Source organism: Temnothorax americanus, unplaced genomic scaffold (assembly GCF_048541705.1).
Source record: "Temnothorax americanus isolate GAGA-0224 unplaced genomic scaffold, ASM4854170v1 Scaffold14, whole genome shotgun sequence".
NCBI classification, from domain to species: Eukaryota; Metazoa; Arthropoda; class Insecta; order Hymenoptera; family Formicidae; genus Temnothorax; species Temnothorax americanus.
In genome coordinates, this window is record NW_027509275.1 from 257,445 (window position 1) to 281,765 (window position 24,321).

Consider the following 24,321-nt stretch of genomic DNA (forward strand, 5'->3'; position numbering starts at 1 on the left):
TTATTTGGTAAAATATGTACTGAGTATTTTATCAGTCGAAATATTTGCATTTTACTTTAAATATTAGAGACTTTAAATCAGTGTACAACGGCTTTAATGTGCACTGAGTGCGCACCAGTTCTGCCAGTGAAAAACGCTATAAGACTGTGATTTTTATTGCCTATAAGCCCTGAGGCTTGATATATTATACGTAAAGATATATTGTTTATATATATATATATATATATATATATATATCAATTCTGAAGATATTATAATACATTATTTTAATACTTTTAGATGAAAATCCACTTATTATCACTTCTGTCATCTCATAAATAGAAATTTATAAAAATGTTTCTCTCTATTCTTATATAATCATTTCAATTCTCTATTTTTATGTTATTCCGTATTACGTTTTATTATCATAAAATTTTCAATGTTTTATCTCGTGGATTATTGAATTAGAGAACTGTAAATATTCTATGAGAAGAACAAGAATAAGCATTGAAAAAAAATACTTTATGTCAAAATCTAGCCAGCATTTTCAAGCACACGAATTAAAATTGTGAATTATGCAGTAAAAAATATCTGAATATAATTTCTAAGGAAAAATTAATTAAATTAGTTAAAAAATATTTTTATCTTTTCTCTTTGCATATTTTTTATCTTAATACATTAAAACAATTGTTTTTGCATTAAATATTTTTTTAAAAAATTATTACAAACATATTATATATAAATATTGCAAGCATATGTGGTAAAGCACATGTGCCTTTTTTTAGTGTCCGAAGATCTAAAATCTAGAGATCTAAAAAAAGTCTCAAGTCTAATTTTAAATCTAAACCCTAACTCCGACAGCACATACCTATATCTACTTTTTCTTTTGTGTGCGTAAGGTGTAAGTTTGTTTGTGTATGTATGTTGTGTATCTCCTCCATCTGCTTTGACGGTGTGAGTAGTCGCGTTCTCATTCCGACTGGCATCACTGCCTCCAAGTTTTACGTCATGTTTTATGCAGAATGAAATCCCCTACGAGGGAAAACGTTTGTCTGGTCTGTCAGACTCGCGGGAATAGTTTGTTATCGGAGGCCTGATCTAATCGTTCGTAAGTTTGTAAACATTAGGCCGATAAACCGTGCTGATCGCTCATGCATTAGATATGAGTTTCTACGGTGCTCAGTCTTTCGCAACGTGACGTATTATGAGGCTGCGACGAGAGACTAACCTAAAAGGGACGTTCTTGACGTAACGTAGTCAGTATTATTGTCTCCGATTGCCCACAAAATCTCATTAAACGATGAGCGATGCGTATCAAAGGCCTGCTACTGTTGCTTATCTGCATAGCAGGCAGCAGCATCGTTTTCATCGCTTTCAGCAATCAACGACCTTCCATTCAGACTCTAGTGACGGAGACTCACAAACAGTTGCGGAGCTTCCAGGTAAGTATATTGTTATTTAGCAAACACTACCGTGTCGTTTATCTTTCCATTAGTCTTACGCGCAAAAATCTTGCTTCTAGGAAAATTTAAAAGACGTTGAGGAGAAACGTCTAGTGACGGATTCTAAGTACCTTGCGTTGCTTGGTCTGGATGGACAGACTACCACCACGCCGATCAGTCCAAAACCTCATAATGTAACGGTTGTGTCGCTCGTAAGGCCTGGAAACGAGCAATATATTTATGGCTTCGTTAGGAACGTCAGCCATTTTTTGCCAAATAATAGTATTGTAATTTATAGCGTCGGTTTAAACGAAGATTCCTTACAAAGTATTAGACTCGCCTGTAATTCTACAAGATGTAATGTGACTCACTTTGATCTAAATCCTTTTCCTGCTCACGTCGAAGATGACACGCTGCATGTTTATAGACCTTTAGTTATTCAAGTGAGTAGTTGTCCAGGGTGTCTTTATTTAGTTTTACGGAACGACCGTACTAATTGAATAATGCTTTTATGCCGCAGACAGCTTTAAATACGCTAGGTAGTATAATCTATATGGATTCCAATGTACGTCTGAATTCCTCGGACATCGCGAAATATCTCTGTCCAAAATCTGGAATCTTGACTTGGCCTACAAGGCACGCCATTAGTTCACTGACACATCCAAAGATGTACGAATACTTTCATGCCTCTGCTGAGAGTTTCTTCTTTCTCCCACTGATTAGAGCATCACACTTAATAATTAGCAATTTTAAAGATATTAGAGAAAAAGTAATGCTGCCTTGGGTCCAGTGTGCATTGACGAGGGATTGTATTTCCCCCATTGGTAGGTATTCTTTATTATTATTTTTATATTGATATATTTCCGTATTTTTGTATACTTTGATACTTGCTTTGATAGGAATATGTATGGGAATATGGGAATATCAATTTTTCATTCGTTTATATTAAAATTTTAATTGAATATTTGTAGGTGCGCAATCGGCGGGCTGTAGATTCAACAAAAAACCACAATATCGGTATTCTGGTTGTCACGCATACGACACCTCCGCGTTAAATATAGTTTTGGGATTACATTTTAACTTTGATGATACATACTATGTATACAAAGAACGGGAGACGTATTTTAACAAGATCCAGCCCGAGGAAATCACCGAGGAATACCTTATGATTACACGGCAAAACAACGCCACCGAGACCAACGTTAAAAATTTCGTTCAAGAGCGCTAAATCTTTTTTGATCTCAATTTACCTTAGGTAATACGTCGAATAAGCACAACTTAATTTAAAATTGTTAAGCATTGAATTAAATTATAATAAATAGCAGAATGACCAACAAACTTGAAGTTACGTTTCAAGAGCATTAAATGCCTTTTAAATCCTGAATCTAATTCTTTCTTCTTTTTTTTTTCTTCCATTCTTTTATCGTTCACAACGACATTCTTGATACAATTGAGTAAAATGATGATACTACATATGTGTTGCAGTCTCATTACATTTATTTATAAGGCACTAAAGTGTCTCGACATTTGACATGGTTCATAATTTATGAATTCGTATACTTTCGATGACATATATCACACTAACACTTGTACTTCTCTTAACAGGGGCCGACCAGAGTTAGTTCAAGCCCTGACAATGAAATATTTTTTTACAAAATATTCTTAGTATATGTACAAATACAATAAAATATAACATAGAATACATATATTTTTAAATTGTAGAAAGAGCTTTAAGATTCTTCGAAATACACTTATTCTATCTTCGACGTCATAAACAATTTATACGTAACAGGAGATTATCTGACGCGTTATCTTTATTTATATCGGTTTCTCTTCTCTATCGTCGGCCCTCAATACGCATTTCAATCGAACGCAGGAACATATTAAAGTGTGATTGTATTATTACGAGTGCAAAAATATTTTAGAATTTTATGATTTACGCAGTCATGGATTTCTCTTCTTCTTGAAGTCGCTCAATATCAGATTTATTCATGAAGTAGTATGAGGGCTGCCGAGATTTCTGAAAGGCAAGAATATTAGTTCCTTATTTTATCAGTTATTCGATAGAAATACGTGACCTTACCAGATCTTTAACAATGCGTTTTGCTCCCGCCTTGATCAATATGTTACTCAAGGCTTCCACGGACGGCACGCCCATTGCATAATGAAGAGCCGTTCTTTCCAACTATAACAAGGAAGATTAATATTCTTATATTTTATAAATGCACAATATTTTTTTTTTTTTTTTTTTTATAATTTTAGTCAACAGTCAGTAATTTTTTTAGTTAATGCTAATGATTCATGATAACATTTATAGTTAGAAAATTACATTGCTCAGTTATTTACTCTAACCGATTATAATTCGTGGGATTAAGCCAGTTTTATCTTTTTATTACGCGAGCGTGTTCTTTTCAATGATTCATACATTATCGCCGATGCGTAACGTTTCCGGATACATTTTTGCGATAAACTTGACGAGCCCTTCATCTTCCCGAAGTACGGCGATGTGCAGGGCGCATCGGCCGATCGAGTTTTTCCCAACCGCCAGCAATTTCCCACCCCCATTAGTTTTACTCAATAGTTCCTTCGCACGATTCTCATCGATGGCCCGAATGGCAGCGTGTACCTCTTCGCGTTGATTCTGGAATACATGTCGGACGATCGCGTTAAAAGTCGTATCACAAAATCACGGTATGTCGTTTCTCATGGCTAATTATACAACTTACCACGTAATTAGGAATTGATTGCAGAAATTGCACAGTGGCTTCGTGCTGTCTTTGCGCGGCCACGTCGATGATGTTTACGCCGTCATCTTCGGCGTCGAGAATATGATCGTAGCCCTCGAGCAGTAGCTCGACCAACTTTTCAGTCTCTCCTGCGTATCGAATTGAGCTCGTATAGGTTCTCGTAATTTTTATGTGAGCATAGCTTGTATTTTTTCTTTTCTTACCTCTTGCCGCAAGATAAACAACGAAGCGATCGATCTCCTCGACGTTCTCTCGGATATTCGCCTGTTCGGCAACGTCTCTGGCTGTCCGATACAATTCATCTCTGAAACCGACATTGACCTGCGTCTCCAGCAGCAGGTGATACAACCCATCCTTCGAATAGGAACGAACCGCCGCGAAGTGGATCATACTTTGCCCATGTTCGTCCTAAGAAACATCGATTTCAAAAGTTTTGTTTCACGAAAGTTGGGCTATATTTTTATTCACGTACTCTGTTAGGATTGCTAAATGTGGATTCAGGTACGTCCGAATCTGGGCTTCGGGGATAGCCGGCGTCATCGTCGAACGCGTGGTTCTCGACATTACCCAAATTTTCCTCTTCGCGATCGGGTATAATGAGAACGTCGGATTCCTAAAAGTCGAGTGAAGAAAATCAGCGTGAAGCAGTCCAATATTAATGCGACAGCAATGATATATTTCACGGCGTTCAATTCTTCTGTCATTCAGACACATACCTGTTCATTGGCTTTATTCTTGCTAGCAAAGTTATATAAATATGTTGCGAGATATGCAATCGGATCTTTTGGACGTGCATTAGCAACTTCTGTTAATCCTTTAATTAAGGGATCACCAAGTGCTGAAATATAGATGGTCTTGTTACATTGATTTCTATGAAGAATATGATACAACGTACTGTTTACTTACATGATGCTAAGTAACGTCCTTCCTCCGAGCGAAATATTGGAATGTCGACTCCGCTATCATCTGTAAAATAAATCCATTAGATTGTCAGATAATGATTTTAAAAATGTCATTTTAATTGAAAATTTTGTTAAACTAATATTGTTAAACTAGCATGCACGTTATTCGTAGTTAATGCAATCTATTTTTTACTGAAAACAATTATTGCATTCATATATAGCATATGCAAATTTTAATGAAGTTTCAGTAAAATTCCAGACAAAGTAATCCTTTGTTTTTTTTCTTTTAATTATCTTCTATGATTTAGGAATTTATTATATTGATGCAATAATAGTTTTCAATTTTACTAAAAATATATTATAAAATTATGTGTATTACACAAACAACTCGACAAAACGTGACGGTAATTAATATTACTTTTTACAATACTATACGTATACATATACATATACAATACGTATACAAGCTCAAGTCTAACGTGCAGAAGCATATAGGCAAGCACAATTGCATAACAAATATGGTTGATTTGCTGTATCTGAAAAAAGTGCATTGGTGATTATTTGTATAATATGATGAATAATTACAATCGCGCGCAATTGTCAATCAACAGACGTATAAATGTCAATTTTTTTACCGTCTTTTATCGATAATTTATTATTGAGTAGAATATCAATTTCTATTTTTTGCTCTTTCATTATATATAATGAATATTTTATTGAACAACATTATACAAAATAGGAATAGAAATGTATAGAGTATACATACTTGTACATATTTATAAAAAATACAATTTGACACTTAGACGCCTATTGGTTTATTTGTTAATTAATAAATTCACATTGCGATGCTTACAATTAGAATAAGAGTAAAAGAAGGGTACATAGGTCCATTTTAGAACGAATAACACTGAGTTGGAAAGACGTGTGCTTCGTCATTTTGATTTTGTGTGAACATCGACTCGTGCATTACATTTAGATAAAGAAAGCTATTGAAAAGACTTTAACATTTTTTAAGCTTGTTGTGCCACCAAAAAATATCGGGTCAAGAATTTTAATATATTCGACTTTACATGAAAATAGGGTCATGCTTAGAATTATAAATACGATAATCTACAGATACATAAGGAACGAAATATTTCCTCACGGTTGTAAAATAGTTACGAATCTTTGAGTTGTATAAACGTTTATTTCGTTGCATCTTCGAGGAGAATTCATATAAAATCGTTGCTCATACGATCAATGTTACATTATACAAAAATAATTCTTAGAATTTACTGAATTATCCCGAAAGAACAAAGATTTACAAAGCACGATTGTGAAACGTTGTGCGATAACGGTGTCGTGTTTATACCAACAATGCTGATCGTTTACTAACCTAATCAGCAATCCTGCGTTCTCGTCGTCAGTTAATCCAATTAATAGAGCGACTACGATTATGATTTAGCGTTTTGTAAGAGAGACGCTGGGTGCACGAGAGAAAACAAAATAACGTTCACACATCTTTCCAACGCATTTCTCTCTCTCCCTCTCGCTCATTAATCTCATTATAGCCTAAGCGTTATTTAAAAAGTTCAGTCTGCGAAGAGTAATTGACGATGAAACATTGGCTGATAATTATCACAGAAGATTTCCATGAATAAGCGTAAGTGTTTTTTTATAGAAAGACTTAAGAGAAGGTAAAGAACGAAGGTTCTCAAAGGCGAACAACGGTCATATATAGTGTCGTTAAATAAGGAATTAAATTATCGCCTAGAATGTCAATAAATTGAACGTTCTTAATAACCACAATTAATAATCGTGATTCATTATATGTCGAACAGGAATATCTAATAGTAAATAATGAATCAGTCGTTTCGCTTCTTAGGCTTAAATATGTCTGAGTAAAATTTTTGCTTCGCAAAATTTTCTAGAACAGATCAGCGATTTTTTTGATAAGTTATTTAAAATACCATTGTATACGAATTATTTTCGATACTACTCGTTTGGCTGCTTTGTCGAGTTTGTTTTTGACAAACTGTTGGTTGGTTGCCGATTTTGTCTATGAAGCAGGCAGAAGATGATTATATTACAGATCATCCTTAAAAACTTAAAATCTAATATTGTCTCCGTAATCATGACTATCAATTCATCTGTGTCTTGAGATTTCTCGACGCGTTCGTCCGCTTGCGAAATATGCCAGTGATAAGATTGGCGATCTTCATCGAGTTGTTCAACGACAATTCTTTCTCTAGTGTGATGATGTTGTGCACCGCTCTGCAGAAGTCCTGGAGGGTCTGCAGTTCGGTAATGGATAGCGATTGCTGATTGCTGACCCTCACCATATCGCTCTTCACGGTGTCGCGCACGTTCAGGCCGCGCACCACGCACAGATGCCGCAAATTTTCAGGCGTTTTCGAAAGTTCAGGGAATCGTACAATGAAGCAGAATCTGATGGTGTTGCCGAGGGTGTGCGGGCGGGCGGTTAGAAAACCTAGTTTTTGATTCCGTTTAAACTTCAGCCTCTGGTCGAATATCATCATCAGTTTAGCTACCCTGACGTAAGCCCGACCAACAAGGCCTGGCCGGTTCTCGTTGGTACGACAAATGATCCTCAAGTGATCCTGAATGTTTACCCACGCGGCGAGATCGCCGGCGGTGGTGACGTACACACCACGCCCGTAAGGCCAGTGCTTGCCGTGAAGACGCCGGTCGTCGTTCGGCTCGAATTCTGTGATCGGCAGCAGTAGACCGGCTGCCGCCAATTGCGCCCGTATTCGGCTGGGTTGATCGAGAATTTCGCTGAGCGTGAAATACGTGCCGGCCTCGTCCTCGCTGCTGCCTTCCGCCAACAGGTCAGTTATCTCTGGGCTCATTAGCTGATTGGTGATTTCCCTCTCGACCTCTTCCAATTGATTGACCGTCAAAGTCAATGGCAGGCTGTAATTAACTAGGTTCCGAGTGCACTCTAAAATACCGGCTTGGATAAATTTGGCGGTCGAGTCTAAATCATATTGTTCGATCGCGATAACGATCGCTTCATCCGGCGGGGCCTCCTCGCGCTCCTCGTCCTCTTCGTTGTTGATGTTGAAGAAACGTGGTGGTGGGTGATCGGGTAGGTCGCCGCTTGCAGTTACGCAGTGCAGCTCCCGAATGAAGGGATCGAAGAACTCCGTGAAGACGACGTAACTCTCGAAGTCGGGCGCGACCACGCCGTAACCGTGATCTTCGTCCGCGACACTGCTGATGCTCGAGCGGGCGCTGTTGATCTTGCTGTTGTTGCCCGTGACGGTACCGTACCTTTTCAGAGCAGGCCAGATCACGTCAAAAAGATTGTGATCCATGCGAGTCACACGGTGCTTGATCAAATCGAATACGGGCTGTCTCAGGCAACGAGCGACTAGTGTACCGGCGTTCGACGGTGTCTTCGGTATCGACAATCGTCGGTTGCCCACCAGCAATCGGAAACATCGTTCCAGGGTGGCCAGGATCTCGGGCTCGCTCACATCCCGTCGAGCCGAGTAGATATCACCTCCGGGTACTGTAGATCTCGGCCGAATCAGTAACAGCGGCGATTGAAAGAATAGCCGGGTTAACAACCATCGGCGTTGAGAGATATAGGTTGACGAGAAAAAGCGATTAAGCAAATTTCGCGATAATGTTAGTAACAATTATCAAAGAGCGAATGTTGGAAAATTGAATTTTAAATGGAATATTTTACTTGAAAAAGTGAAGATGAAATTGATTTGTCCGGATTTGTTTCACAATGCATGATAATGATCTTTTGCACATTTAAAATGTTGAAAAGTTCTAAAGGATAACTATTGCGAGATCAAGAATTTTATTTCATTATGATAGAATTGTGAAATAACTAAATCGCCTTACAATTAGAATTCAATTTTTCTTGATCTTACAATAATTGTATAACTAATGTATTGGACTTGGAATAAAAGCATATGTAGCGAATTTATATTTTACACCTTAGCTCGATCAACGCGCTGAGGTGTTAAAATGTTGACTTGATCACAAGCTATTATGAAAATAATCGAGCAAAGTGTCAAATCAATCCACAAAATCAGAAAGTCAGTAACACTTGTGCTTTCACCAAGTATTTCGACTACGATTCTTACGCGGTGTTTGAGGGATGATCTGATTGCGTTTGTCTAGAAAGATATAAATCGTTCATGTACGAAACTGGATGTTATAAAATAATTGAATTTACAATGTTTTTGTGTGCGAGCGGGAAACAGTTAATAGATACTTCACGAAATCGCGACACATAGAATATTCGTGCCAGGTGCGACGTTGTCGAAGATCTTTATGAGATTTTAACTTTCAATCAGAACCATCTTTACGAACATAAAACATGAAGAGTGATATCACGAGAAGGAGTGCCCGGACGGTTTATGTCACGATTTTTTTTTTATATGTATATTGCCGATGGTGCTTTAAAATGTCTCAAATCAAGATATACCTTTATCCGTCAACATTTCGTCGGCGAGCTTCTCGCTAGCCCCGAAATCTCGAAGAAGCTTTTTGTGCGACAAATCGCTTTGATTTTGCTTGTAATAATCCGCCTTTTGTTCGAACTACATGACAAAAGATAAAGTTTTATGGACACTTCGCTTGCAATGGAATAGTTAATTCGGGAGAATTCTGCGTGTACTTATTAGCATTAAATTAATTTGTCTTTTTTAGAATTCGAACTTTGTTTTAAAATTCCATTATTTAGTCGGAAGGCATAACATTGAATTTTATTCTACTCGTGATCGCAGAATTGCGATATTAATAAAGATCGCAGTAAAATATTATAATAGCACTCACATTATCCTCTACTAAAGGATTGGCACCTAGGTGTAGCAAAAGATTGTAATAATGACCGTTGTCCGCGAGCGTTGCCGCGTAATGCAACGGAGTACGTCCGTCGAGGTCGATTGCGTTGGCGGTTTCTGGAAACCTGCCTGCTAGGTACCTAAATCAGGTATAAAATATTCAACCGAATGGCGTGAGTTGATAGTGCCGGTTTATAGCCTGTCATTCGAACAAAAGTCTATCGTGATATGGTTGGGATAAATCATGAGCTAGTATCGACGGCAATTGGTTGATTATATAGACGACAATACCTGCTTCTTTAATATTTTTATTAGTATCTTTTTTTACTCGAACAACGAGCTACTGACTTTTAAAAGTTGCAGTGTATAGATTATAAATAAAAAAAGAAATTATGAAATTTTGTCATCAAAACGCGGCGCAATTTTTTTTTAATAATCTATCTGCAACTTTTAAAAGTCACTCTTGTGACGTGATAAATAAGTTAATTAAATACCTGATGACAGCGGTATTTCCGAAGACAACGGCCACGTGCAATGGCGTTGCACCGTGAGGCGACGATTCGTTTCGCGCTATCGCGAATTTGCGCCGATCCAATGCGCTTTGCAGGTCGCGAAGATTCCCCTCTCGCGCTGCTATGTGCACGGCATGAATTTTTCCCTTATATTACGGAACAATATATTTTATACATAAATATATTACACGTGTCTATGTTCCATTCTTGCGTTCTGTTATCGCGTAGCAATGACATACCATGTAAGCCGGAACGTTGTCGATGAAAGCCTGGAGTTCAGGATTTCCGGTCTGTCGTCCGACCAGTCGTCGGCCTTCGCCGTTGAGAACGAGAGCCGCTAATTGTTCCATATTACCGTTCTCCAGCAGACCCTCCACTTCTGAATCCCGGGCCATGCTACCCTCAGTCAATTCTACCTCCGCGGGCTCCTTGTGCTCGCCAACGATGACCTGCTGTTACATTCAGGTACAAAATCATGCGCACGGCTAAAAGACACATAGACGATCGATAAAAGATATTAATCGCATGTGGGAATCCTACATGCGAATCGATCGTATGTCTCTCGCCGCGCCTACGCATACTCCATACGTATGTGTGTATAGCACACAAGGTGTCCGTCTAAAAAAAACATTTAGTAGCTCTCGCTGGCAACTCGAGTCTTACAAATAGACTTGTCTGAGGAATCGTAAGAATTTATTTTCTTCACTTTACTGAAAGAAGTGAACGGCAAATTTTTTCTCAATTTAAAAAGTATTATTATTGAATTTATTGAATGTAATTACTATTACATTATTATACATAATTGTTACATAATGTTGTAATTCCAGGGACGGACATAGATTGTTATATCCCGGCTTCTCGTTTTGTATTATACAAGGCGCAGTGCAGTGATCGTGATAAATTTAATTAAGGCAATACCTGCTCCTCGTCTTGCGTAGGATCGTCGACGCCGGAATCGCCGGTGCTAGGCTCGTTTCTTTCATCGTGTTCGATGGCGGTTTCGTTATCGGCAGCAGTTTCCTCGATCTTCGGGACTTCTTCGTAAATACCGTCCTCATTAACGGCGGCCTCAGGCCCATCCTCCTCGTCCTTCGTTGGCTCCGCGACAGGTCCAGTTACCACGTCATCGTCCGATGATGCCTTCTCCTCTTGCTCCCCTTCATTCTCATTCGTGGCATTATCCTCGTTATTTTCTGCGACTTCGTTTTCGTCTCCCCCGTCGTTCGCCTCATCTTCATCTCCATTCTGTGCTTTCTCCTCGTCTACATTCTGTGCTTCCTCCTCGTCTCCATTTGGAGTCTCGGCTTCTTCGTTCTCTTGTTGCTCATCGTCGACTTTCTGTTCCACCAAATCTCCCATCAAATAATCCATCATATCATTGACCTGGAATTACGAACGGGAAACTCTCCCCCCTCTTCGTGTTGAAGGAGGAAAAAAAAAAGAAATTCTCTACTCATACTGACTACTCATTCCGACTACGACACTACATTTCGACCGGGATGCCATTCTATGTCCGGCTACGCGTGATTTAATGGTGCACTAAATATAATTATTACTCAATACGAAAACGTGTATCATACAATAATAAATATATCAAATTCAAGCTAAGACAGGCAGAATGTCGTGCATGTATCTTAGACAACGATGACAAATATACCTTCTCGTTCGAGCCGTCCGAATCCTTCATTGTGGATTCGGCGCTACCGAAAGCGCTATCATCACTGCTAACCTTTTTCATGCCTCGCATAGTTTGCCCTGCGTCCAAGATTCTCCAGTCCCAACTTTTCGGATAAGTATCGGAAACTCGGGGCGCTTCCGGTATCAATGACAAATTCGACAGGTCTACGTCCGAAGGGCGATTCTTGTAAAATGCGGGCGCCTTTTGTCTCTGATTAGTAGCAAAATTTATAGGATATAATTATGGCGGCACATATCTTATTAATTAATTATCTTCTTCTTTCAATTACAAGTAGCCAACTAGTACTCACATTATCCAGTTTACTTTCGTCGGCTCCGTACTCTGTCAGGAGATCGTACATGACGCCGTCGTCCTTAATCGCAGCTGCATAATGTAACGGAGTTTTTCCTTCGTTGTCCTGAGCTGTTACTGTTGCGGGATATCTTTCGAGAATTTCACGCGCGATGTTTGTGTATCCCAAACCAGCAGCCTTGCGATGAAAAAGATAGGAGGGATTTTTCTTGCCTCGACTTTTAGCAGTTGAAAAAATTTATTTTGGATTTTCGTCGAGAGAGCTTACCTTGTGTAGGGTATTTAAGCCGTTGCCGTCCTTGCCTGACAAAACAATGGGCGAAATAGGTTCATCCAATTTCTTCTTGAGACCCTCCAAATCGTTATTAATGACCATCGCGTGGATATCTTTTATTGTACCCTGCCGAAATCATAAAATTTGATAATTTTTTTAGCTATCGCGATGTTAATATTTTTAATTTTATAAATAATAAAATAATTAGAAAATATATGTAATTATTTTATCATCTGTTGACGTACCATAATAAAGGGCACGGCCTCTAGGAATTTTCTTATTCGCGGATTGTTGCTGGTCTCGCATCGAAGTTTGGATCCGTGTCCCTCCCACAACACCTGCTGTAATTTTCCGATGTCTTTGTTGTGTATCCATATCCTGACATTGGAAGGTTTAAAATCCATACCTGACCATGAAGAAAGACAACGATTTAGACAATATCGTGGAAATCTCATGATTTAATTCATACCAAAGAATCTGGAGTAGCTTATGTGTTATTATGACAATGGAACCGATAAAAATATAAAGAGTTCTCAACGATTTGACATACAATTAAATCAATCACGAAACATAAATGTAAGACAGTTATAATCACCGCACGCTCATTCTTCGACAAATTTTGAAAATTACTTGACTTAGATGTAATTATATTAAATTGATTTTTATTTGAATAACTGAACAATAAACGGAAAATAAAATAAAAATAAATAATCACATAATCGTTGCGATAACATTACGGTATAAAATGGCTTGACCGTCTTTCATGACTGTTGTATTTGCATAGTGATGTTTTTACGAAGTATGTTCTTGTGAACGGTATGACTTTTCGAGTTCTACGTACTATTATAAAGACATTAAATATTTGATAATTCTCGAGACAAGAAATCCATGGCTTAATAAAATATTAAATGCCGGCACAATTGCGGAGTGGCACATGTATGTTCTTCATGACGGAGAAATCCCAAATTCTGTTAGAGTATGTTCTTTATCACGCGAAAACGTTGGAAAATAGAACTGGAGACCTTAAAATGACATTCTTCTTATATATAACAGATTTACTTAATTTAAATCTATAAATCTTGTTGTAATCTATAATTTCGTAAAAATAGTTACGTCATATTTGTATTAAAGATTGCTTGCATAATTAAAATGTGAAAGTCGATAGTCAGTATTCTCTTCAAATAACACATTTGTAATAGCTCTGTTCGCTACATTCAAGCATACCTATCGTTAAATAAATTAGACGTGATTTGGTTCGATCTATCGATGCGCGCTTTCGATAATAGTTACATGCACGCTACATTAAATATTTTATATCGTCTTGAATACGCGAATGGCGAGCACAAATGCCAGTTAATAAATTTTCTAAGAAGTGGAGCAATGTACGGAGTTTGTTATATTACTGACATGTTTCCGTATGCGCATACAGTGAATATAGACGTTGCGTTACTACCCGATAAAAAGAACTAGTATTATGCTACCTTTTGTGCCTATTTACAATTCTTTACCTGTCACACTTCGGAGTTTCTAATAAATTATTATTGCCACGATGGTTCAATGATTGAACGAGCAAATACGAAAACGATGAGAGATGACAGTCTATTTTTTGTGACAAAATATAATGATTTAATGAGTAGTTCTTTAATTGGACTAGGCAACAAATCTCTGATTTTATAGCAAAAGGAAGAATTATCCACTGAACTGTTTTTACACACAATGTAACGCTAACTAACGAAAGATTATTTTTCATTTATTGTATTATTATTTATTATTCAAACAGCAAGTAATTTTAGCTATAAATTGTCTATCGCGAGCAACCTAGCAAGAATTTCTTATGTATAATCGCGTAAGAGAAGAAGACGATCGTTGGAATGTATATTTACAGGAAATTGCTTTGACTTCAATTCTCGAACGTAATTGCCAGCATGGCGGGTACGATCGAAGAATGGAAGATGAGTTCTTATCATTGACTAAATTAGAACTCGGCCTTTGTTACAACGATAGGTCGATCCACGAGCTATTTACGTACGCGAAGTCATTTAACGAGCGGAAAAGTCGTTTCCTTCCTTTTCATAATTATCTTACATTGTAATTTAATCTGTATATTCGCGTCAGCGATGAATATTTAAGACACGTGAAGACGAGCACAAAAATTATCGCGTCTGTAATTTTTCATTTCGATCGTGTTTCTATATCGAGCGCCGCAGTTAGCCTTGCCTTACGAATTTATGTGCTATCGATTCTTCACAGTCATTAGAAACGGATATGTAGGGTATAAGGCGAAGAATCTATATCCGAATATAGGAAACAGGCAAAAAACACTATAGTATGCCGCCGGTCACAAGGCTGCCCGTCGAATCGTTCGCGATGTTTCCTCGAAATTGTTTTAACGACTTGCTGGCAAACTAGCGAAATTAATGTAATATTTAAACACGCTTATTTGCGGTATTGAAGTGAGGATACAATATGTATATCGTTTGACAATACAAGACGGCTTTTACTTCGTTAAAGTACTTTACTTATCTACTCGATTCTTATTGTTAGAAAAGGAAAATATCGTGATGTATATCTCGCGTGATGTGTGTAGAGGAAAAGAAGAATATACTTTTCTTTATATCACGAATATATCAAATATTTTTATCTCTTGAAATAAGAATAACGTACGATACTCACTATCTTTTCCAGTACTTTTCCTTCGTCGAGTCGTCATCTCTTGCACTTCGGGTAATTCAATATCCGCGGGGTGTTCTAGGTAATAAGAGGCCGGGTTTCCTTTCTTGTCACATATACTAGCGTCACATCCGCCTTCTATGAGAAGATCCCAAATCGAATCGGGATCTTTACACGCGCAGCAGTAATGCAAAGCTGTTCGTCCCTCCTAAACAATGAAGAATTTCGTATATGAAATATGATCGTCTAATCATAAATGGATTTAGATTTTCGAGATTTATGTCTTCGACGAAAGGCAAGGGTGTCGAAAAGAAATGTACATTGATATATGCTGGATTAGGATTATTTCATTTGTATTCGTGTGTCTGCATGTTAAGTGTAAGCTGATGGCTGGCGAGGAAAGAACAGGTGGTTTACACTTTGTTATTATCAGCGTCACGCGATGCGGGACCAACGTTTTGCTAAAGAAAAGAAGGTATTCGATTATTAGAAGCTTCTTCTCGAATAAGTTGACAAACGCTGCGTTGCGATACGATTCTGTCGTGAAAATAGGCCTCGCGAACCTTGTGAATTATAGAAGATATCGCCAATCGAAGTTTATGCTCGTTAAGGTCCTTGAATAAATTAGCAGATTAAGGTAATCATTATTTTCGGAACGTAGCCATTTCGAAAGAGAGAGGTTCGCTGGATTAGTTTTACGGTCATAAAAATGGCAGTTAAGCATGTTTTTTATTATTAGTTGATGTTTAAGATTCTTTGACTGAAATCGATCGAATATAGACACAGTAGTTTCTTGGGTTTCGTTTCTTATTCGTTTTTACGTTTATAGATAGCATTAAAGGAAAGTGTTACGTTACGTACTCTATCTTTCTGTTGTGGCGTAATAGGGTAATTTTCTATGAGCCAAGCAACAATCTCGGGTTGATCGTAGTAGACTGCTTTGTGTATCAAGGGTACCCCACATAAATCCTTCGCGATCGCCAACTTTTTCTTCGACTCCTCAGATATTATTTTCTGCGTTTCAGCTAACGAGCCACGTGCAACAGCATCGTGCACTTGAGAAATCTTCGTCTAAAACAAATCAAACGATTAATTTTTACTGATACGTTCACTTTTAACGAAACTTTCTTAGTCTGAATGCAGTTTTTCAGGTAAAGTTTGGTGGCTGTTCATAAATTTTGTCTAATTCATGATGAATTACTTACCAAATAGTTCGGGAGTCCCTTCAGGAAGACACGAGTTCTAAGATCCTGCGATTGTTCGCCTAACAAGCGAGTGCCCCGACCCTCCAATACGACATTTTCGAGTTTCTCGAGTTCGCCACGATGCAACCAACTTTTTACGGCCGAATGCATTTGAGCCTCTGCAACAGAATGACAATTCCAAAATTTAGAAGATGAATGTTATGAGTATAGAATAATCATGACATAGTTAATTTGTAAAAGTATAATAATTCTTGCAGGCACACATTCTATCCTATATATATAAACTTTATCTTATATATTTTTTTAATTATGTAATTGCATTTATTATTGATAATGGAAATGAGCGTAAGAGTTTTTCAATATGTTTTATAATTTATAAAGGGTCAGCAGACAGATTAACAAACATTTTATCGTTGCTGGTTCCTTTTCGTTATTGATTCGCATGTTCTGCGGCATTCAAACAGATTTTCGCTTGCATATTCATAGTGCTTTATGGATGATTGGCGGGTCAGAATATAATAGCGATATTCATGACACGCGAAACGTGATATTAGTCGAAAGCGCGAATAGACATGCTTTAATATGTAGTCAGAGAACCTCAATATGTAATTTGTCGAGAGATTATATTCCGACAGATTCTTTTCAATTATTGAAGCATATAATTATACAATTATTATTCTCGCTATATCGCAAAAGAGTGCATTATACTGTGATGTGGTTTCGGCTATTACATCACGATAATGATTTCATTACGCACTATCGTACTGGATCTAGTTGGCTATTCACTCAATACCGTAAACGCGTTCCGTATATCCGGAACATGCTTGGACTTTCCCCTCTTGCGAAAGCAATCGGTGAATTCCCTGTTTCTATTTATTCAATGCCAATGCGTGGACTTCAATAGTGGAATAGAATGTAAACTATCGTGGATTCTCTCTCTCTCTCTCTCTCTCTCTCTCTCTCTCTCTCTCTCTCTCTCTCTCTCTCTACACAGTGATTTATGTGTTTCCATTTGCGTTTTTATTTGCATTATTATCTATTAAATTATCATCTATTATTATATATTTTTTAATTACATGAGTTTTTATTATTTTAAACATAGATAAATAATTTTTACTTTTTTTGACGAATATGATATATTTTTAAGTATGAGTGAATACGTTTTTCAGCATTCTATACAATCACGTTTTAAATAATTTTTATATGAAATATTATTTTAAATATATTATGATTATAAAACTTAGATTGATAATTTTTGGATTTAATTATATATTTTTTATTTTATAACATGTGGCTTGATTAGCGTTCGCAGGATAATGAATAAAACTTTTCACGTGATTTTATGTGTGAGTCCGAAACAAGTTCTACGTATCTTTGTAAAACAGACACAATTATTAACGTTAATTAGCATACGCAGAAAAAAAGAAGTGTCAAAACTTATATACTCCGTACTTATACATACGCAACAATCTGTAATCTTCTTATAAAAATTTCAACTTGTTTTTCTTGGTTGAACTATATATGTATTTCAAGATTATAGATTGTTGCGTATATACGAGTATATAAGACTTGATTTAACATTTCTTTTTTTTCTGTGCATGACTTCATTTTATACTCTTGCGATACAAACTATACACACTCATGCATATATTTTTTAAATCTAAACAGATTAAGTGTGGATAAATAGAAATTAAATTGTGCCTTTCAAATATCAATTACGAATGTCGCGAAAACAATCAATATGATTTTGCAACTCTTGATATGCGTGTAGATTATAGACATGGTGTAGATTTAAAAATTAAAGCCAACCAACAAGATAGATTCGATCACATTAAGCTTTCAATGTTGAAACTTTTGGATATTTGCGCTAAAGCACACGTAAGGAAGACGTTTCTCGTTTTAATGATCGTTAAGAAATATACGGATTGAAGGATAAAACCCATTAAATTCAATCCGCAGTGCTTTAATGCGGTAGTGCATCAATTGAAAAACGGTACCTGATCGGCTTTGCTTAGCTCCGGCTTTGTGACCAGCATTTCTGCGTCGATCATACGGACCGTGCGGATCAAACAACGTGCGTAGCAGCGCGTTCTAAAGAGATATGACACACGAGCGTCGCGACGCTGCGACACGAGGAAGCGTCGCGCGTCGAATGAAGCCGACGCTCGGCGTCACGACGCCACCTGTGCGAACCTGCGTTTTGCACGGGCGAAAAGCTTGTGCTATTCTGAAGGGTTTTTAAGGAGGAGCCCTTGTATTCGTCCTCGCGTCCAATTCGGACGAATGAATAAAAAATTAAGGTCAATCAAGAATTTATGCTAAAATTGCTTTGACACAGTCATTGTTGATTTATTTCGACAGAATGGCATTTTTTTATCCGAGACTAGCACTGCGGTCGATCGTCTCGTAAAACGGAATAAGCGATGCGCCATTTGTGTTTATCTTTCCCTGCTGCGTCAATAACTGCGTGTCACAGTATAACTGTAAATTATGTCATAATAATAGAAACACCGTCGTGAAACTTAGAATATGAGAATTTAATAAAATAAAGAGTATTCTAAGTATTTCTATTACGTTATAATTTTCTAGCAATCAGTATATTACATCTTTATCTTGATTAATAAACAGTAAAAGAAAAGAAAACAGTGGATTCAGAAAGATAAATAATTTATACTAATATTAAAACGCATTACAGATTTGCTTTAGTCAAACTCATTCTTCATGTGATAAGCTGATGTGCTAATCAAATAGAGTAATCCCATTACACAGATGATACGTGCTGACACTAATAAAAATGAGCGGCAAGGGCAAGAGAATGAATATTCCCTTGATAAAACAGATATTTTTTTCACAGTAATACGCGTTAGTGCATAATTAAGGCTAAATGAAACAAACTTGTGATATTTCACAATGGTAATTGACATTGCAGTGTCTGACGTGATGAAATAATGCAGAAACGAATTCATTACGAGATGTGTTTTTTGTTAATCGAGCAACGTTGTTTGACACGAAAATAACTTTAGTCGATATCTTCGTGAAAGAAAACTTTCAGGGATGACTTTTATCTCTCATTCATCGGCGCTGTCGCAGTAACCCTGACAGGGTGGTCGACTAAGGAAACGAGACTAACGACTATCGAACTATCATATTTCGTCGCGTTCTAATTTCGTATCCATTTCTCCGTTTTTATATCTTACATTATTTTCTAGTCTTACTTATTTGCTCTCGTATCACAGTGTCGCAATCGATGTTAGTGGGTACGGTGCAATGACACATCGATCATGCTACGGCTTAGGTATCTCCGTGTCGCGCGAACTCTTCAACTGATTTTACTTTTGTTGAAACATACAGTAAATTATAGTAAAGACAATTGAAAGATTGAAAAGCTTGTGACACCAGACAGCCAGTGTACTAACTTATATTTTAACATAACAAACTAGATTGAATTTGTAATGATAAAATAAAAAGCAGAAAAATGTACGTATTGTACAACAATGTAGGTATATGTGCTGTATAGTTCTAAAACTATAACAATTTAAAACTACGACAATCACCTTTTTGATCACACCTCCAAGAGAAATAAGATAATATCGAAGTTGCTTTTAAGATATCGGGGACAAATATGTCTCGCTTCGCGTATTATTTAATGAAAAACTCCATTCTCGTTTCTTAATGGAATGTCGATGATTGATAGCACTCTGCTTAATTCGCTACTGTATCGAAAACGTCTCTCTGATTCATCGTATTACATAACAACACCTTTTATCTCGGAACGAAGTAAAACGCGCGTTCGAAAGCTACGAGCAACTTCCTAAGACTGACGATGCACAGTGTTCCACGTGTCCCGTTAACTCAAGTCTTATATTATTTACGAGGGTATAGCTCGCGAAAGTAGCTTCGGTGCCATAATGCCGCCATGGAAGCGACAATCAAACTTTTTAATGGTCCATCTGGATAGCCGATCATTTATTGTTCCACGTTCAGAACCTCGCGAAAAAGACGTTACGCATGCGTAAATATATTTTTATGAAATATTTCTGACATCACAGAAAGCCATGAGATGTATTAATAAAACAATAATCTATAATTTATAACGTAATGTGCGAGCACAATGTAATTTTATTTTTATTATACGATAATCGACTTTTAACGTAGTACAAATAATCGATCCCGTTCAGACACGTTGAAATTTAGAGCAGATGAACTATAATTATGTGTTGCGTAAGAAAGTGTTTCGTATTGCTGGCTATTATGTGCGACATGATCCATTATGTGATGGACAATTTATTTAGGAGGACAGTATATATGCTGTGCACGGTGATTTCGATTCCTTTTATTTATTAGAATGTATTCGGAAGCGATTGAGTAAATTGTCAAGCGTTAGCAAATTCCGCTCGCCGTTGTATCAAGGTGGGTCAGCTTTAAAAAGAGGACTTGGTCATTCGGCGGTCAGAACGATTATTGCCGTGAGATCGTTACGAGTTGCGTTATTCGATTACGAAAATGTTTGCGATTTTCGTCCTTTTTCTGTTTTCCACGGTTCTTGCTACTGGTAAGCAACTTTACTCTTAACAATTTGACATACCGCTAAGAAATTATATTTTTAGCGATTAAATTTTTCAAATATTTAATTTTGCTCGAATACACTTTAATTAGCATAATTGACTTCAGACAGCAGCTTGAACAGGACGGACTTGAAATGTATGGGACATGCTTTCTACAACGTGTCTCTTTCTGCATATTATCCCGTATTTGGGACAGACGATAAACGTAATCACCTAGACGACCAAGGAAAAATGTTGAATACTCTCCAGGTTCGTATAGTTATGACAGACGTAGTGTGGAGATGCAAAAATGATTTGCGGACTATTCTCTCTGCTATGTTCAAATCCGTTTTAGGATTACCTTGACGGTCGCGCTCGTTACGTCACCGTCGCCGGTAATTTGAGGTCTGGTATTCCGTATGGAACGAAAGTGTGCATAGAAAAGTTGAATGAGCAATTCGGCAAACAAATTCACCTGCAGGTGCGTAATCATATCACGTTTGCTACTCTACATTTTCAAGAGTGTTAAACTCAGCAGTGATATTTACCCATATTGAGAATATAAAGAATTAAATAATTAATTTTATCTCAGATAAGGGACCAGATTGATTACAAAATCAATGATGTCGCACTCGATTTCTCGAGATTGGAAATTTGTGTCAGGACCGAAGAGGATACTTATGATACCTACCTTAATGGCCTTGTTACTGTCCATGTATAATAATCACATAAAAATTATGTATTTAATTGCTAATCGCCAATAATACTGTTATTAATTAATATTTTATAATAAGATATGCTGGTAAAAATGGAATTGAATTAAATCATATTTCTTTATATGTATATAAACAAAGACTTTTTGGTTTATTTTTACAAATATTTACATATTAATTATAGTTCGATAAAGTGATATACACTAATATGAAATTAATGATGACGAAAATTTTGACGTTGATGGAGTTAAGTACGCTGCGAACATTGTAAATATCCGTATGATTGTCAATCGATTACGAAATCACGTTTACAATAATTCCGATCGCGACTGATAAAAATTATTTATATTTAATTTATGGATTTGGCGACCAATTAGGCCACGATTTTATCATTGTGTAAAGACTGTTTCCGGGACATTTGGTTGCCCAGGTTTGTGAATGCCCAAGAAGCTTGTAATCATTCTTTATTTTATGGTTATGTACTCCATGAGCGATCAAGTTAGCTACTGCTTGTACCGCCGCTGCGTTTGGTGTTCGGTCTAATGAGAAGAAAGCACGTTAGAGAAATACACATTGCGTACAAACAACACTAATAACAAATCCGTGATTTCTGATATTACTTACGACTGTAATCTCCGATGATGCAAATTCCGATACTCTTCTTATTGTAAGATACAGAATGAGCGCCTTGCTTGTCCCATCCGCGACCCTCGTAAACGTTTCCATCTTCACCGACTAGGAAATTATAGCCAATATCGGCCCAGTTTCTTCTGTTCATGTGATCATTCTTGAAATAAAATTTGATACTTGTTGTGATATGCAGGTATCATTAAATTTATTACTTATTCAAACACAAAATTAAAAACAGAAGCAGAAATCCTATTCTATTTAATATAGAGCGTCGATTCTATTTAATAGAGGATACACTTGTTATATATATATATAATATATATATATATATAAAATATAGAATATAGAATATAGAATATAGAATATTGTGAACAATTGAATTGTAAATTCAATTGTTCAAAAATTTGTTGGCCAGAAAAAATTTTGTTTTCTGATCAAGAGATACGGTAGTGTCTCACGCCAAGTGTACGCGCGAGGAAAGGCACGGTGTAAATTACCTGGAACTGTCTCACATTTAACTGACATATAGCTTGAGTTTCACAGCCGGAGCCAGTCGAATGATGAATAATCACGTAAGGCGCTGGGTTTGATTTCAGATTTAAAGCTGGCGATTTTGGTGCTCTAGCGCCCCATTGCGCTCTAGAAATGATGTTTGGGCTATCTAAAAAAAAAGCAATTAAAATTAGAAACCAATGATTGTACTTTAATGTAAAAATATAGCAACTTTCAATTAAATTAATTGATTAAAGTTTAATTCTATATATATATATATAAAATCTAATTTATTTAAATAAATTTAGAAAATTTGTTATTTTAATAGACTAATATAGAACTTTGAATATAAAACTGTATTGCATATATAATTGTTGTTTTCTAGAGCACGAATACAAACAATTATATGTCCACATGCTTTTTATATGTATGTCATCTTTATATTTTACGTGAACAGAATACTTTATATCACTCGGCTAGCAATATTGTTTCTCAAACACGAGTTGAATCCCTGAATACTAAGACTGAAATGAATATTATTATAAAATAATTACATGCATGCCTCTAATTTTTATTTGTCACGAAAATATAAGAATATAAGAGAATATTTATAAAAACAGCAAAGAGTAAAAACATTTCTCACTTGCATGCATTATCAAAATTATCTTTATTTGTGTTTATCGTATTTTAGTTTGAGGGAGAAATTATTTGAAATGCAAATAATATCATTGTGATAGCAATTATCTTGGGAATCTTTCTATAGATACGAGATATTTTCATAATAATTTGTCATGTCGGTAAATATTTTGCTTTATGCAAATAGATTTAACTACGACACTTGTTGCGCAAGTACATTATTAATCATTCAATCGGCATCAACAATTAGCATTTTTTCACGAATCGTAGTATAATAAGTTCTGATTGATCAAGAAAACACGAAGAGAGCCGTTAAAATAGAAAATTCATTTATCAATAGCACTTTTAGTTTTACAATAATTTTATATCTTATCGCGCAATTACTTGCAATTACTATTACGTAAAATAAAAAATTAATTTATATTAATAACTATCTTTGAAACTAAGAATAAAAATTTTGCTATGTTTACGCAAAACATTCTTTCACTTTTTACACGCAACTGTGAGAGAAATATCTTAAAAAATTTCGATGACCACGCGGAGGCACAAGACGAAATTCACGGTTTAACACCCGGCATAAATAATATATATAATGAATTACTGGCAGCAGCCTCTTGAGTGACGAGTGTCACGTAGACCGTCGCGAAGATTAATGTCGTCGTCGCGATGTACATTTTGACTTGCAAAACGATACTGATGCCGCATGCGACTTGGCATGTAATATATAAGCATTTGATTGAAGATATTGCTCCTGGGACACGATCTCTGTCCACATGG

General features: G+C 36.5%; 4 protein-coding genes across 15 annotated transcripts; 2 read left to right on the forward strand and 2 right to left on the reverse strand.

Moving 5' to 3' along the window:
* The first annotated feature begins 945 nt into the window (after positions 1 to 945).
* Positions 946 to 2,938, forward strand: LOC143894425 (uncharacterized). Its single transcript, XM_077400667.1, has 4 exons — positions 946 to 1,421; positions 1,502 to 1,864; positions 1,942 to 2,245; positions 2,393 to 2,938. The coding sequence occupies exons 1-4, from the start codon at positions 1,287 to 1,289 to the stop codon at positions 2,647 to 2,649; spliced, it is 1,059 nt and encodes a 352-aa protein (XP_077256793.1). The 5' UTR covers positions 946 to 1,286; the 3' UTR covers positions 2,650 to 2,938.
* LOC143894423 (uncharacterized) lies at positions 2,897 to 20,929 on the reverse strand. 12 transcript variants are annotated; one of them, XM_077400661.1, is made up of 22 exons: positions 20,084 to 20,350; positions 16,530 to 16,687; positions 16,186 to 16,395; positions 15,328 to 15,532; positions 12,900 to 13,060; positions 12,649 to 12,780; positions 12,379 to 12,558; positions 12,048 to 12,278; positions 11,309 to 11,773; positions 10,630 to 10,842; positions 10,373 to 10,536; positions 9,871 to 10,018; positions 9,521 to 9,635; positions 8,456 to 8,587; positions 5,075 to 5,134; positions 4,885 to 5,006; positions 4,641 to 4,781; positions 4,372 to 4,576; positions 4,148 to 4,296; positions 3,847 to 4,062; positions 3,505 to 3,606; positions 2,897 to 3,441 (listed from the first exon to the last, which is right to left on the reverse strand). In XM_077400661.1, the coding sequence occupies exons 2-22, from the start codon at positions 16,677 to 16,679 to the stop codon at positions 3,358 to 3,360; spliced, it is 3,585 nt and encodes a 1,194-aa protein (XP_077256787.1). In that variant the 5' UTR covers positions 16,680 to 16,687; positions 20,084 to 20,350; the 3' UTR covers positions 2,897 to 3,357. The 12 variants fall into 12 exon arrangements, with proteins under 12 accessions (XP_077256787.1, XP_077256788.1, XP_077256790.1 ...); XM_077400662.1 differs by lacking the exon at positions 8,456 to 8,587 and adding an exon at positions 9,177 to 9,209; XM_077400664.1 differs by lacking the exon at positions 8,456 to 8,587 and having other exon boundaries at positions 11,309 to 11,728; positions 20,084 to 20,349.
* Positions 20,925 to 22,170, forward strand: LOC143894428 (uncharacterized). Its single transcript, XM_077400671.1, has 4 exons — positions 20,925 to 21,081; positions 21,201 to 21,343; positions 21,429 to 21,554; positions 21,666 to 22,170. The coding sequence occupies exons 1-4, from the start codon at positions 21,033 to 21,035 to the stop codon at positions 21,792 to 21,794; spliced, it is 447 nt and encodes a 148-aa protein (XP_077256797.1). The 5' UTR covers positions 20,925 to 21,032; the 3' UTR covers positions 21,795 to 22,170.
* LOC143894426 (peptidoglycan-recognition protein SB1-like) lies at positions 21,903 to 24,302 on the reverse strand. The gene is made up of 4 exons (XM_077400668.1): positions 24,146 to 24,302; positions 22,914 to 23,077; positions 22,411 to 22,573; positions 21,903 to 22,325 (listed from the first exon to the last, which is right to left on the reverse strand). The coding sequence occupies exons 1-4, from the start codon at positions 24,216 to 24,218 to the stop codon at positions 22,141 to 22,143; spliced, it is 585 nt and encodes a 194-aa protein (XP_077256794.1). The 5' UTR covers positions 24,219 to 24,302; the 3' UTR covers positions 21,903 to 22,140.
* Positions 24,303 to 24,321: the final 19 nt, after the last annotated feature.